This window comes from Panthera pardus, unplaced genomic scaffold, assembly GCF_024362965.1.
Source record: "Panthera pardus isolate Hobbes unplaced genomic scaffold, ASM2436296v1 HiC_scaffold_21, whole genome shotgun sequence".
NCBI classification, from domain to species: domain Eukaryota; kingdom Metazoa; phylum Chordata; class Mammalia; order Carnivora; family Felidae; genus Panthera; species Panthera pardus.
The window spans coordinates 43,985,252-44,001,166 of NW_026526777.1; the positions used below are offsets into that span (position 1 = coordinate 43,985,252).

A 15,915-nucleotide genomic window follows, 5' to 3' on the forward strand; every position below is an offset into this window, starting at 1 on the left:
CATTACTTGCCCAGAGTCATGTAGGCAATCCATCCAGGACTTGAACCTACATCCTGGACTCCGCGACAAAAGGGGATGGGTTAGCTGTCACGTTGCTGGGAGATATTTTGGAGTGAAAGCTTCCCCTGGGCTACCATGCACCTCTGTTTTAGGTCATTTTTTTAATTGTTGTATTCAAAACCAGTTTCAAGGCATTTTAAATATACATCATATCTAGAATAGCCAAATTATCTGATAAAAAGCAAAACTGAAATGCTGTTCTGATCCTAGTCTGGAGAAGGCTCTTGGGTGAGGGTCTGGTAACTATGTATATCACAGACCAGAAGCTTCCTTTCCTCTCTTAGTGTTTCATTCCTTCCCCTCCTGCCTCACCCCCAGCTAGAGTTTCTGTTCACCTCATCAGTGGTCTCCATTTGCCAAATGCAGGGGTCAGTTTTCAGTCCTCATCTGACCCCGTCTCCCAGCAACACTGGACTCAGTTGACTGCTCGCTCTGCCCCACACATTTCCCCTCTCGCCTTCGGTGACACTGCCCCCTCTTGGGTTTCGTTCTTTCCCTCTCTTCTGGAGTCTCTGTTGATCACTTCTGGTTCTCAGCCTAAAACTTCCATGTCAACTCATCTATATTCTCCCCTCAGGTGAACGAGTCTTGTCCTTCAGGCTTCAAAAGCCTTCCTGTGCTTACTAAAAAAATCTGCGTCTTCAGCCCCGACTGTGCTCTCCCCTGAGTGGCAGCTACTTACTTGCCGTCTCCACTTGGCGGGTGGGCTGGAAGCCTTCCATTTGCCCCTTCACATCCGTTCTTTATTCTTCTCCACCCTGACAAGGCCTGTGTGCACCACATCAGATGGACCCTCCATTTGTGTCCAGGCAGCAGGAAGTACATACAGGAGGTCGGGGATGGGGGTGGGGGCAGAGTATTTATTCCAAGGCCTCCTCTCCATAGGGTCCTTGAGGCTGGTGACCTTAATCAAGGTTCTCAGTTACAGCCAGCCTTTTCCAGACCACCCTTTCTAATGTGAGACTCTGGTTAGCTGCTCCCTCCATCCACCCACTGAGGCCCAGGTCATGGAGCCCGACAGTCACTACCACAGGTGCTACACTCTCTTCAGGGATTCCTTACACCCATACTTGTGTAGAGAGTATGTTTATTAAACTGTCTTTAGGTCTTGCTAATTTGAATGTGTCTTTCATTTTCTGCTGTCCTCTTGAGTCACAGGGCTAAAGGCATTTTTAAGCATATCCAAGCTACATCTTTGATTTCTTCTCTTTTTTCCTAACCCAACCCTGTCCTTTCCCAATCTTGTTCAACTGCATGAAAATACTCACATCCACCTAGTTGCCCAAGCTAAAATCCTAGGCTTATCTTTAATTCTTTCATTCATTTCCTGGAAGCAGTCAGCCAGCACGTGTGATTGAGTCTGTCTCACATCTGACCACTTTTCACTGCCTCCACTGCCACCACCCTGGTCTACACCACTGCCCTCTCTCACCTGGAATGGCCTAATTGGTCTCCTAATGAGCCTCTCTCACTCTGTGGCCCTGTAGTCCACTCTCACATGGCAGCTGGGATAATCCTTTTTAAATGTATTTCAGGTCACATCACTTCAAAAACCCTCGAATATCACTTTAAACCAGACTTTTTACTGTGACCTACATGATTGGCTCTTACTACTTCCATAAGCTCATCTTGTTTTTCTGGCACATTCTTCCCTTGGATATTATCATGGCTGTTTTCTTCCTGTCTTTACATTATCATCCCAAATATCTCCTCTTTACAGAGCTTTCTCTAACCACCCAATCTGAAGTAGCCATTGCCCTGTCACTCTGCCATATTGCTCAAAATGTTTTGATTTTCTTATGCTTATCCCTATCTGAACTAATCATTTTTATTTATATGTCTGTGGATTGGTCTCCCCAGCTGCAGCATAAGCTTTGTGAGAGTGGAGATCTTGTCCGCCTTGTTCACCACATCATCCTGACAACCTAGAACAGTGTCTGTGTAATAGATGCTCGGCAGGTGCTTGTTAAATGAATAAATGAACAAACCTTTGTTTCTCCAAACAATTTAGGCTCATTCAGGCCCTATTAGCTACAAAGATATCAAGAACCCAACTTGAGCTAATGATAATGGAGAAATGGAAAAGAAAAGAGGAGAAGTGAGTTTAGTATGGTGGAAAGAGTCCTGGATTCTAACTGTTTGGTTGTGGGCAAGTTACTTAACTTCTCTGTTCCCTTAGCTATAATAGAAGCTGGTGGCAAATGACGATCTCTTTAAGTTATCTTCTAAATACTCTGATTCTGTACCAGTTGACACTGCTCGAGCAAGGATTAGCACAAACCTTTTACTTTTTTAAGAAAATTGTCCTGCTTACTCCGTTGTATGGGAAACTTAAGATATCGAGTGGCCCTTCATCTGTTTTAATATCATGAACAAAACAAACATGAATGTGCCATCCCTTGGGACTGGAGAGGTTAATAAACCCTGAGCCTGACTCATTTGCAAAGTACTTTTTTAAATGTTTGTTTATTTATTTTTTTGAGAGAAAGGGGGAGGGGGGAGGGGCAGAGAGAGATGGGGACAGAGGATCTGAAGCAGGCTCTGTGCCGACAGTATGGAACCTGATGCGGGACTCAAACTCACAAACTGTGAGATTATGGCCTGAGCCAAAGTTGGATGCTTAACCAACTGAGCCACCCAGATGCCCCACAAAGCACTTTTAATGCGTGATTTCGGTTAGTCCCCAGGACAGGTGATGTGGAATGGGCAGAGCGGGTCCTGTCTTTCTAATAACAAAATGGAGGTGTGCCTGGAGTCATTCAGCCGATACTGGCACAGGGCCAGGACTGCAGCCCAGGTCTAGAAGCTTCTCCTGGGCTGGTGCCCTGTCAGCTGCAGCATGCCGCCTCACATCTGATGGTTAAACTAGAATCTTTGTGACCAGACTGTTTGTATCCAATGGCACCAGAAATGTCTAAGGCCCTTCTCTTGTAACATCAGATTTGTCTCATGTCCAGGTAAAAGATGTGAGCTCTGTGACGATGGCTACTTTGGAGACCCTCTGGGGAGAAATGGCCCTGTGAGGCTTTGCCGCCTCTGCCAGTGCAATGACAACATCGATCCCAATGCCGTTGGAAATTGCAATCGCTTGACAGGAGAATGCCTGAAATGCATCTATAACACTGCTGGCTTCTATTGTGACCGATGCAAAGATGGATTTTTTGGAAATGCCCTGGCCCCCAATCCAGCAGACAAATGCAAAGGTGATCTAGCCATCGGCCAGATTCTGTCACGGTTGTACTCATGTGTTCTGAGGATTCATGTGTGGTCTCTTTAAATACTTCCAGTTGTTTGGTCTAACAAGGCACTGTTCAATAGAAATTGTGAACCTCTCGTAGTTTAAATTTCTCATAGACATGTTGAAATAAAGAGAAACAGGTGAAATTGATTTTAATGATACATTTTATTTCACCTAACACATCTACTATACTATCGTTTTAGTGACTAATGAATTAAAAATTATCAAGATGTATGTTCTTTTTTCCCCACGCTAAGTCTTTAAAATGTGGGATGTATATCACATTCGCAGCACATCTCAAGACCAGCCCCATTTCAGGTGCTCAACAGCCAACGGTGATTAGTGGCTACTGTATTGGTTCAACTGAGGTGTAAAGGGTTTGTTTGTATTGTTTACATTTTAGTCCTTCTCCCGGGCGATTTGCATCTTTTGCTCTCTGCTTCCCCCCTTAGCCTGTGACTGCCATCCCTATGGAACCGTGAAGCAGCAGAGAGGCTGTAACCCTGTGACTGGGCAGTGCGAATGTCTGCCCCACGTGACTGGCCGGGACTGCGGGGCCTGTGACCCCGGCTTCTACAACCTGCAGAGTGGGCAAGGCTGTGAGAGGTGAGATGCCAGGTGCCTTTGCTGGAAGTAATCTTTGCTTTTTTAATTGGGAGAGGTGAATTTTTCTGAGCTATATGTAACGGTAGCCTTGATTTTGTTCAGGAGTTGAGTGCCCAGTTGAGGCAGAGTATCCTTAGAGGCAATCCTGGACAGTTGTAATTAAGCTAATGGGAGAAAAGAGTGGAATGAAGCTTCCCCAGTTGTGTCAGAATCACCTGAGCAACAGTTAGAAGACAATAAATCACATGGTGCTCTCTGACGCACTGAGAATCAGGTCCTCTGGGGCTTGCAGCCTGGGAATTGCTCTTTTCCAAGCTCTTGGTCAGTACATATGCGGTGCCAGGTTGGAGAGCCACTTTGTAGTGGTTTTAGCAGTGAAATAACTGTATTTGTGGGTTAGGTTAGAAAAGGAGGTTCTCAGTAGAACCCCTGAAAATTACTTGAACCTCAGGCGCTTAATAGCCCATAACATTTTGTCTTAATAGCCCTTTACATTCTGTTTTCTAATACAGATTACATCAGTTCTATGCTGAACGGAGGTGGGGGGAAGGTTTGCTGAGAGTCCGTTTTTCTTACCTGAGAAATGTTGTGTGTTCATTTTCAGGTGTGACTGCCATGCTTTGGGTTCCACCAATGGACAGTGTGACATCCGCAGTGGCCAGTGTGAGTGCCAGCCTGGCATCACGGGTCAGCACTGCGAGCGCTGTGAGGTCAACCACTTCGGGTTTGGACCCGAAGGCTGCAAACGTAAGGACTTTTGGGGGCATAGAACTCAAAGTCTTTCCTAATGCCAGTTAGAACTGCAGACTTTGACAGCCTCTGTCTGGCCCCATGGCTTGCAGTCAGGGCAGTACCTAAGCCATCATCAATGAATATTAGCCTTGTCTCATACTCTGGGGATTGGGAGCTTCTCGGGTTCCTTTGCGGCCACCTTATTTACATCTTCTTTTATATCATTTCTGATTCTTTCTCCAGTCTTTTGTCTTTCTGAGGGGAGTCTCCCTTTGATTACTGGACTTTCCCACTGTGCTTAATGAAAAATTTTTATTGATCGCATTCTGAGAGCAGATAATGAAATGGTGAGAGACTTTGCTCACAACTTGTTGGTCGACTTACCGGCTGCAGTTCCTTCCCACCCTTGGGGCCCTTTTGGTTCAGTTACATCTAAACATCTGCTTCTCCTTGGCATAAACACTTGCCTGGAATTAGGCCTCAGAACACTTTGGTGCTTTGCTTTTTGAATTCCTTCATTTCTCCTGTGGAATGTAGCATAAATCATTGACCCAGTTCAGAGAACAAAGCAAGTAAACAAACTATAAAATAATGCAAAATAAGTATTAGCATTTGGGTTTTCTAGATCCTTAGTGAGAGAAGCATTAAACAGCAGAGAGATGAAGGTAGAGAAGAATTCTTGAAGTGCAAAAAAGGGCACTGACTAGTTCAGTAGACTAATTTCTATAATTATTAAGTAACATAAAATGTGCCCCCTCTAAGGGGTGTACATTTTACTTTGAAACTCACTTTTGCTGTAAAAATTTCTGTTTTCTCTGCTAAGTAGAATTAACTGTTCAAATTCTCATAATTTGGCCTGGTTTTAAAAAAATGTCTACTTATAATGCCTTATTGATATCAATCTGAGTTAAAAGAACTCACTCTTCCTTCTTTTCCCTGTCATGTACTCTCTTCCCTTTATTCTGCAGCGTGTGACTGTCATCCCGAGGGATCTCTTTCACTCCAGTGCAAAGACGATGGTCGCTGTGAATGCAGAGAAGGTTTTGTGGGAAATCGCTGTGACCAGTGTGAAGAGAACTATTTCTACAATCGGTCTCGGCCTGGCTGCCAGGAATGTCCAGCATGTTACCGGCTGGTGAAGGATAAGGTAAGCTGTCCACCATGCATTCACTCGTTCACTCATGCACTCCCTAAGCAGACATTGAAGGGGTGCTTCCTGTGCACTTAGCTTTGGAGAACAGATGGTAAACAAGGTAGACATGGTCCCTGTCCTCCAAGACTTATGTTCCAGTTGGGAGACAAATAATAAAAATTAAAGAAAGAAAAGTACTAACTGAGGTAAGCACCAGAAAGGGTACAGACAGTAACTGGAGGAACTACTTTCTATAAGGCCTCTCTAAGGAAATTTATTTAAGGTGAGATCTGAAGAATAAGAGGGAATAAGCTGAATGAGAAGTGACAGGTAGGCTGTTCCAGGCAGAGGGAATATGAGATACACAGGCCTCAAACTTGGAGGTTGTCTGGGGCTCCTGAACGAGGAGGGCTGGTTTGTGAGAAGACGGGAGAGGTTGGTGGACATAGCTCATGTTGCACCATGTCAACCTTAGATTTTACTCCAGATCCAGGGAGAATGCACTGAAGGGTTTTAAGCTAGGAAATCCAATTCATATTTTAAGAAGAACACGCTGTTATGTGAAGAATGATGGTCAGGAGTGGGATAGAAAGGGAAGCCTGGATTGAACTGGATAAGTATGTGTGTTTGGGGGCAAGGACAGGGAAAGTAAGGTAGCTGGAGGCATTGGTTATTGAGATGGAGATGACTCAGGGAGAGCAGATTTAAGAGAAGAAAATCAAGAGTATAGTTTTGGATGTTGAATTGAGAGATACCTATCAGAGAGCCAAGTGGAGGTATCAGAAAAGTAATTTAAAACCTAAGAGAGAGGTCAGAACTGGAGAATCATCCACATGTAGTGTTTAACGTCAAAGGAATAGACTTGATAGTTTCTCTCTGGAAGCCAGAACAATAAAGAAAAACCACCTGTGTTACCTGTTCAAAAGTGGACATAGGTGGAGTGTGTAGACTTGCGTGTGTATAGAGTGCCCCTTGATGATTGTTCCTGCAGGAAGTCCAGCTGGGTTCTCTGTATGTTCTTCATCATGTGCAGGTTGCTGATCATCGAATGAAACTCCAGGAATTAGAGAATCTCATAGCAAACCTTGGAACTGGGGAAGAGGTGGTGACAGATCAAGCCTTTGAGGACAGGCTAAAGGAAGCCGAGAGAGAAGTTATGGACCTCCTTCGAGAGGCCCAGGATGTCAAAGGTATACATGTTTAAACAGTGGGTAACTTCTGCCAGATAGCCCAATCTTTAGACGTGGCTCCTAGTTCAAGGTTAGTTAGTACAGCTTTACAAAATTCTCGATTTCTTAAACTATTTGTAGAATATGAATTTTTTCAAACCATCTGTGAAAATACAAGAACTTGTCAACTTAATGTTTTTGGATACAGCAAGTGAAAAGAGTTCTCCCAACACATCAGAAACTATTAGATGTTAAAATTCTAAGTGTTTTATAAATCTATTCTATTACAAAGTGTTTTAAAACAGTTTTTAAAAATCATGAAAGGTATGCATTTTGGGTGTACATTATTTTAAGTAGAAAATTTGAACTTGGATTTTTTCTGTTATTCTAGTGAGTCAGAATTTATTTTATGCACTGCTTTATTTCCTTAGGACCCTCATAAGGAAAAAGTGTAGTCTTCAAGTATTGACTGTTCTGTTTAATAAGTGAACAAATGTTCTAATGACATCGTGTAAAGTACATTTTATACTGTGGTGTATTTAATGTCCTTTGCAATTATGTCACTTCTCTGTACATTATCTGTACCATATTATGATGAGATAAGCTGATTATGTCAGCTTATCTGATCATAAGCAGAGAAGGAGTTGGTTTAAGATTTAGAAAACTATTTCAAAATACTTTATTGACTTTAAAGGAACTTGAGTTTTTAAAACTTTGAAAGTAAGAAAAAGTTATTTTAAAATATTTACTTTTAAAATCACTTTAGGGGCACCCGGGTGGCTCAGTGGGTTAAGCATCTGACTTCAGCTCAGGTCATGATCTCACAGTCTGTGAGTTTTTGCCCCGCGTCAGGCTCTGTGCTGACAGCTCAGAGCCTGGAGCCTGCTTTGGACTCTGTGTCTCCCTCTCTCTGTGCCCCTCCCCTGCTCATGCTCTGTCTCTCTCTGTCTCAAAAATAATAAATAAAAACATTTAAAAAAAATCACTTTAATGTTTTTAAAAAATTTTTTAATGTTAATTTTTGAGAGAGACAGAGCACAAGCTGGGGAGGGACAGAGGGAGGGGGGACACAGAATCCAAAGCAGTCTCCAGGCTCTGAGCTGTCAGCACAGAGCCCAATGCAGGGCTCGAACCCAGAATCACGAGATCATGACCTGAGCTGCAGTTGGACGCTCAACTGACTGAGCCACCCAGGCACCCTTGTTTTATTTTTATTTCTTACTCTGAATTAAGCTTTTTTTCTAAATTTGGACAAATGCTTTTCTACATTTACTGAGTGCCTATAGTATACCAGGCATTGTGCTAAACACCAGTTAATGAAAACATGAACAAGATACTGCTCTATCAAAGTGTTCCCCATCTGGCTAAGGTCACTTTTGTCTAGAGCATCCCATCGTTGAGGTACAGGTGTTCACAGATACTCATAGTAAATGTGCATTAACATTAGTACATTTGGAACCACAGTGATTGACCTCTTCATTGAGTTTATGAATCTACCCATTTGGAGTTAGAGAATCTTCCTATCAGAGTACAGGTCAACAGAAACTAAATATAGTCCTTATTTCTTATTGTAGATATCCCTAATGTATATAATTTTGATTTTATAAAATTAATGAGGAAGGAAGTAATTTGGATGCATCTGGTTTGGGCCAGTTTGTTGAATTTTTATGTGAGAGTCCAGAAATCGTTCTATAAGGTAAATTTTTAGAAATTTAAAAATAAGAAGTTGAGGCATCTGGGTGGCTCAGTCCATTAAGCATCCAACTCTTGGTCTCAGCTCGGGTCAAGACCTTGCAGTTCATGAGTTCAGGCCCCGTGTTGGGCTCTGTACTGACAGTGTGGAGCCTGCTTGGGATTCTCTCTCTCTGCCCTGCTTCTGTTCATGCTTGCATACTCTCTCACTCTCTCTCAAAAAAAAAAAAAAGGTCAATAGTTTGTTAACTTTAGTTGTGTTTTGTGGTGTTGGTACATTTTAAGTGTTAAACATAGAATAAGAAGAACTTAAATGTTTCCTGTTGTGTTTATTCCTGTTCTTTGCGTTTTTAGTATGTTCATTTGTTGGCAAAACCTTTTGGCACACATTTTTCCTGTAATGTATTCTCTTGAAACAACAAATTCCCATTGAAGAATACTGCCATACTCATTGAAGAATTGAATGCAGAGTTATCATTAACTGTTGATCAGTCCATTGGAGAGCTGGGGTGCCAACACCAGGAGCACATGGGAGCAGTCAAGAGGCAAGAAAGGGGGGTCAGCCAGCATTGATCGCATCTTAGTGCAGCCCCAGCTAGGTCTAGCTTCCTCTGGCCTTGACTGCCTCCTTTCCTCTATTAGAGCAGACAATCCCATTGGACAGAAGCTTTGACAGAAGCCATGGCCGTCATGCCTCCCCGTGAACCACTTGCAAGGCAGGAACATAATGGGCTGCTGCTTCCCGGGGCTTGGGTAGCACCATAGCTGGGCTAGGGTTAAAGTCTGCTCCCACTAAGGCTTGGTTTCATGGAGTTCCTGGCTGACCTTTCTTACTTAGGTTCAAACTAGCCAAGAATAAGAATATCTTCACAATGATTTATCCTTTCAGACCATCCCTGAGTGTTTATTTGTAGTTTAAACTTGTGTTTATTCTGCAGCTTTAAAAGGAGATTATATGGTGCAACTAGGTTTTGCAATTTGAAGGCATTTGAAGTGATCCTACCAGTTGCATTATCTATTCCCTTTTCAGTTACTGTTGTTTCTCTCAAGCTGGCCAGAGAGATTGGTATCTGTTACATTCCTGAATGTCTAAAGGGAAGGGGCTTTTATAACTTCATTGGCTGCTTGTGCTTCCTAAGTCTAAATGATTTTCTATGATTTCGACACTTTGTCTTTTGTTGTTTTCTTAAAAATCTTCAGATTATTAAAGAAGTGGTTGATCGTTCAAGCAGGGTCACTGTCTATAGTTAGGCAAGAGTTTTGCACCACACCAACTGTGCATGAGTATTTGGTGACCCTGCCTACGTGGTTGCTGTTTTCCAAACCTGTATTCATCTTTATTGATCTTAACTGTGACCTCTCCTCTTTTTCACATTCCTTGGAAAATTTAGATGCCAACTCTGAACATCATGTTGAAATAAGAACTGGTCAATTTTGCGTAGGACTTATGTATACTAATATGTGTGTTAATATAATGTGTATTAATATAATCTTAGGACACGTGCGAGTTTTGACAGTGCCAATCATATTTGCATGGGCTTATATTTATCTTTTGATTTATTAGGACATAGGTATGAGATTTAGGCTGAATGGGCACAATTAAAAAACAATTTGAAGAACTCTTCAAAAGCAGAAATCAGTATGAAAGAAATGACATGGGTATTCCAAGGGGTGGGAGGTGGCAGCAAGTCTGTATTTAGTTTAAAATACAAAATGAACCTATTTTTTAATTTTTTTAATGTTTATTTATTTATTTTGAGAAAAAGCAAGTTGGGGTAGAGGCAGAGAGAGAAGGTCCAAAGCAGGCTCTTCACGGTCAGCATAGAGCCCTTGAGCCGAAATCAAGAGTTGGATGCTTAACCAACTGAGCTACCTGGGCGCTCCTAAAATACAAAATGAATTTAATCGGCCACACTTCAACATCTGTTTTGAACCTGGTTTTTTCCTAGTTTAGAAAAATGTCTAGCACTCAGAGCTGGTAGTGCTTTTAATATTTTATTTTTATGATTAAATCTGGCATGTGCTGGAATATCAAACTTTCCTTTGTCAGACATTTCTTGGGTGTCTCCTTTTTGCTAATCACTGTGTAAGACTGGGAATGAGTAAGAAAGAGAAGCTCACAGTCAGTGGAACCGACAGACACACAGTTGGAGACAGTGTTATAAATGCAACAGTGGAGGTACAACTGGGCACACAGTAAAGACTGACCAGTCCTGCCGATGGGCTTAGGAAAAGCTTATCGGAAAGATCTGTGTTTGGAAGAATAAGGTTTTGCCTCAGCTTTCATGTAAGATACGTCCCCTGCTTCAGATAATTTATGGACTTTCTTCTGCGCTGCCATTGCAGATATAGACCAGAATTTGATAGATCGCCTCCAGAGATTGAATAATACCTTATCCAGCCAAATTAGCCGTTTACAGAATATCCGGAATACCATTGAAGAGACTGGAAACTTGGCTGAGCAAGCACGTGCCAGGGTAGAAAGCACTGAGCAGTTGATTGAAATTGCGTCCCGAGAACTTGAGAAAGCAAAGATTGCTGTTGCCAATGTGGTGAGTGATTGGGAAGGTCTGAGGTTGGGTTGTAGGAGTCCCCTGGTAATGTGTAGCAAGTCTGTTACTGTCTGTTGAATGCTTCAGTTAAATTGACTTATGTCTTTTTGTCATGGACCAAGAAAGCCACATTGCTCATAGTTGTCATTAAATAGTTATCACGAACTGGATAAAAACCAAAGGACATCTGGGTCATTTCTCTAGCTTTGTTCCTTCTATAGCACTAGGCAATTTAGACTTCCCTTATCCTTTGATGAAAACAAATAGTAATCTGTAGCCAAGGAGGCTAATAATAAGTAAAGATCTTTTAATTAATGAGACATTCTTTCTGCTAAATAGTACTGATACAAATTTGGTTTTGACACTTGCTTTATTAAATTTAAATAATTCAGTCCTTTGAGATTAGTGCTTTATTTATTTCCTTTTCAGTCAATCACTCAACCAGAGTCTACCGGGGACCCAAACAACATGACTCTTTTGGCAGAAGAGGCACGAAAGCTTGCTGAACGGTAACCTCCAGATCCCTGTGTTTTCATGGTTAAGCTAGAACTTTCCTTACAGTGTGTACTTATTGTCCCTCCTTTACCCACACACACTTTTCACATATCCCACTTTGGCAAAGTTTGCTCTCTTTTCTGAAATGTCATCGGCTATGTGTACTCTTTCCTTTGAAATTAGAATATTTACTTTGAATATTTGAATATGATGCTTTGGAGGGAAATTGTATTTGCACTTCTCAAAGAAAACCATAAAATTTTTAGATGTCTAATTTCAGAACCTTTGATAATAAGCTCAGTTGAATTTAATTGTTTTTTTTAATTTTTAAGGTTAATTTTTAACAAAAATGCTTAACTCTCATATTTTAAGAGACATTTACTAACACATAGTACATTTGAAAATCAGCCCAAGAAAACAGACTATTTCATTCCTGATTTTTTTAAGGTTTTTTTTTTTTTAATTATTATTAAGTGTAAGGTAGTTTCGTAGGAAAACTGTAAGTCATAGGAGAGTATTAAATTGAAAAAAAAAAAAAAGCTGTTAAACAAGTTGCTAGAATGTAAGCTTATTCACTGCTGAAGTTCCAGTGCCTAACACAATGTCTAGGATATAGTAAGTGCTCAATAAATGTTGAATGCATTGCACACCAGCTCGCAGACCTCATGGTGCTTAAGCAAGCCCAGCGTTAGAATTTTAACCTCATTGTTCAAAGCGATTACTTCAGCTTCTTGCTTTAACATGTGCTCTTTCTATTCTTTGTAAATGTAAATGTGTGAGCTGAGTAATTTAGTTCGTGGAACATTCATGGTTTCATAGCTAGATTTTGTGATTAAAAGATGACAGCTGAAAACATATGGAAAACTCCTAAGATAATTAGGTCTTGAAGATAAAATAATTTGGTGTATTTCATACAGGAATTTTGAAAGAAAGCTTATCATACCAAAAAAAAGAATGACCACATATGGCAGTATGACACTGTAATAGAAATTTTAGAGCTGACAAAATCTTAATGACTTACCCAGCTAAAATTCGCATTATTTGGCTGGATTCCCTGGTGACATGTTTCTTTCCATTGAGTGTTGGGTGGCTTTTCCTGGTCAGTGATTAGGTTGCCTGTGCAAAATCTGAATAGTCGAAGCTGTTTCAGGACTATGTAGTAACTGAACCAGAGTAAGGCTTAAACATTAGATCTGAGGTTTGTGCTTATGACTAGATGAATGAGTCCTTGCTAGGATATATGGTTTTATAGATAAATTATTCTTAAATAATTATACTTAGAAGTCATTTTTTGAAGAAATATAAACATTTGCCTCTATAAACTTTATAGGAAAATATTGCTTGGAAAATAACCTCTGGGAAAATACCATTTTCTCAGATTGTTGAATGTTATTGTAAACTTAGCCCCATTGAAATGATTGCAAAATTCCAAATTTATAAGATTTTTCCAGTATTTATAGAGCTCTGCCCACGTTGGCATTTGTATATATAGTAAGGTAAGCATTACCTAAATTCTCTTCTTTCTCGATTAAATAGTTCTGTTTCATGGTTCCTTTTTTCTTTTATGTTATCCAGCCATAAACAAGAAGCTGATGATATTGTAAGAGTGGCAAAGACAGCTAATGAGACATCAACTGAGGCATATGATCTGCTTCTGAGAACACTGGCAGGAGAGAATCAAACAACACTGGAGATTGAGGAGCTTGATAGAAAGTGAGTGTCATTTAAAAGTGGCTTCTGGCCCTTCAGTTGTTGCAAGCAGCACCATTTCCATGAAAAATGAAATGCTGATGCATTCGGGGCATGCATTCAGGCAGTAAGATTCCTTTTGTTAATCATGCTTTTGAAATGGTGCAGTAATTAGAGCGGGGATATAGAGCTACAGAGATTTTATTTGATCTAATTCCTGTAACTACAGAGAAAGGTAACAAGACTAGCCATGATACTTAAAATTCTGCAAAAGTGAAAAAAGAAGAGAGGAAATATCATAGAGAAAATACACTTGAGCTACAAATGTTTAAAAGGTATCCGAAATAAGAAACTATGTGGTAAACCATATGGTATAAATAGAAGTGATGAGATGAAATATAAATTTAAGCTATGTTGGTTTTAAAGAATAGCATTTGCTTGTGGCGCCTGGGTGGCTCAGTCAGTTAAGCATCCGACTCTCGATTTCAGCTCAGGTCATGATCTCAGAGTTTGTGAGAGTGCACTGAGAGGGCAGAACCTGCTTGGGATTCTCTCTCCCTCTCTCTCTGCCCTTTCCCTGCGCGCGCGCGCACACACACACACACAAAATAAATAAATGAACTTAAAAATAGCATTTTCTTTAAAGTTGTAGAAATTCTATTGCAGTGATTTGAACTGGAATGAATGCAGTTAACATTAAGATGCCAGAAGCAACTCAGTTTTTCACTCAGTCACATCTTTTGTTCCTTAGGTACGAACAAGCAAAGAACATCTCACAGGATCTGGAGAAGCAAGCCGCCCGAGTGCATGAAGAGGCCAAAAGGGCTGGAGATAAAGCGGTGGAGATCTATGCCAGCGTTGCCCAGCTGACGCCTGTGGACTCAGAAGCACTGGAGGTACGGGGTGGACAACCTGTATGCACAGGGATTTGGTTGTCACCACCATCACCCTCCACAGCACGCACCCTTGCCTCCCAGACACACGCACACCGCACGCACCCCTCACAGTCTGGGTGAAGGCTATTCTGACTGCTCTGTGATTTTCATGGGTACCTTCCTCCTCTGTCCTCCAACTAACTCAGTGGCAGTATCGGGTTCTGTTTTAGATATGTTAACAGAACTTACCGAGATAAAGAATCCCATGATTGAGGCGCCTGGGTGGCTCAGTCAGCTGAGATTCTGACTCTTGGTTGCAGCTCAGGTCATGATCTCAGGGTCGTGGGATGGAGCCCTCTATCGGGCTCTGTGCAAAGCATAGAGCCTGCTTAAGATTCTGCACCCCCCCCCCCACCCCGCCCCTCTCCCCTGCTCGCACTCTTGCTTGCTCACGGTCTCTAAAAAACAAAACAAAAACAAAAAAACCTGTGATTATAAAGATTAAACATCAAAGACTCTTTAGTGATATTAATCACTCCTAAATCTTTAATATAAATCCAACTTATTATATATTTGTATTTATTAGAGCCAGTACACCAGGAGTGTTACTCCCAGGTACTGTCTGCTTGAGAACAAGAGAGAAATTGAAGAAAATGGTTTAAATGAAAGAACTCTTACCAGGATGCTGTTGGGCAGGTGAAATATTTGGGGATTGGTAGTATTGCATCTGTACTCCAGTCATGAGTCCTGTTCCCAGGTTCTGTATAAATTATATATATCTATGTTATATACACTTGAAATTTATTAAGTTTCACTTCTTACATCTGAGGTGTTGTTGATTTTTTACCATAAAGGTTTAGCTAGGTCTCTTCAGACATGTATATACTGTATGATCTCACATATTTGAAATTTGAGAATAGGCAAAACTAATCTATGATAAAAACCAGACCAGTGGCAGCTGCATTGTTGAAAAGGGAGGTATGGAAATTAACTGGAAAGAGATACAAGGGAGTTTCCTGGTGTGGAAATATTCTATATCTTGATTGGGGAGTTGGTTACACAGGGAAATATATTTGTCAAAGCTCATTGCAGTAAGTGTTGTGCCTTTCACTGTGTCTAAAGTATACATCCGTTTTTGGAAAAAAGGTCCAAAAAATCTTGACCTATGCTGCTCTTTTAAAAATATCTGTTGAGTCTCTCTGCCCCTCCCCTGCTCACACTCTGTCTCTCTCTCTCAAAAATAAATAAACATTAAAAAAATTTTAAAGGGTGCCTCAGTCGGTTGAGGGTCCAACTTCGGCTCAGGTCATGATCTCACGGTTCGTGGGTTTGAGCCCCGCGTCGGGCTCTGTGCTCAGAGCCTGGAGCCTGCTGAGGATTCTGTGTGTGTGTGTGTGTGTGTTTGTGTCTCAAAAATAAATAAACATGAAAAAAATTGGGGGCACCTGGGCGGCTCAGTCGGTTGAGCATCTGACTCCGGCTCAGGTCATGATCTCACGGTTTGTGAGTTTGAGCCCCGTATTGGGCTCTGTGCTGACAGCTCAGAGCCTAGAGCCTGCAGCCTGCTTCAGATTCTGCATCCCCCCACCCCACCCCACCCCCGTATCTCTCCGCCCCACCTCTGCTTGTGCTCTCACTCTTTCAAAAATGAATAAACATTAAAAAAAATTTTTTT

General features: G+C 41.3%; 1 protein-coding gene across 1 annotated transcript in view; it reads left to right on the plus strand.

The window, feature by feature from the left end:
* Positions 1-15,915, plus strand: part of LAMC1 (laminin subunit gamma 1) — a 127,949-nt gene that overhangs the window by 101,758 nt on the left and 10,276 nt on the right. Inside the window, exons 14-22 of the mRNA XM_019427433.2 lie at positions 3,018-3,263; positions 3,751-3,904; positions 4,509-4,651; positions 5,605-5,783; positions 6,802-6,958; positions 10,976-11,181; positions 11,611-11,690; positions 13,252-13,389; positions 14,117-14,261. Of these exons, the coding sequence (XP_019282978.2) occupies positions 3,018-3,263; positions 3,751-3,904; positions 4,509-4,651; positions 5,605-5,783; positions 6,802-6,958; positions 10,976-11,181; positions 11,611-11,690; positions 13,252-13,389; positions 14,117-14,261 (1,448 nt within the window). The remainder of the gene's footprint in view (positions 1-3,017; positions 3,264-3,750; positions 3,905-4,508; positions 4,652-5,604; positions 5,784-6,801; positions 6,959-10,975; positions 11,182-11,610; positions 11,691-13,251; positions 13,390-14,116; positions 14,262-15,915) is intronic.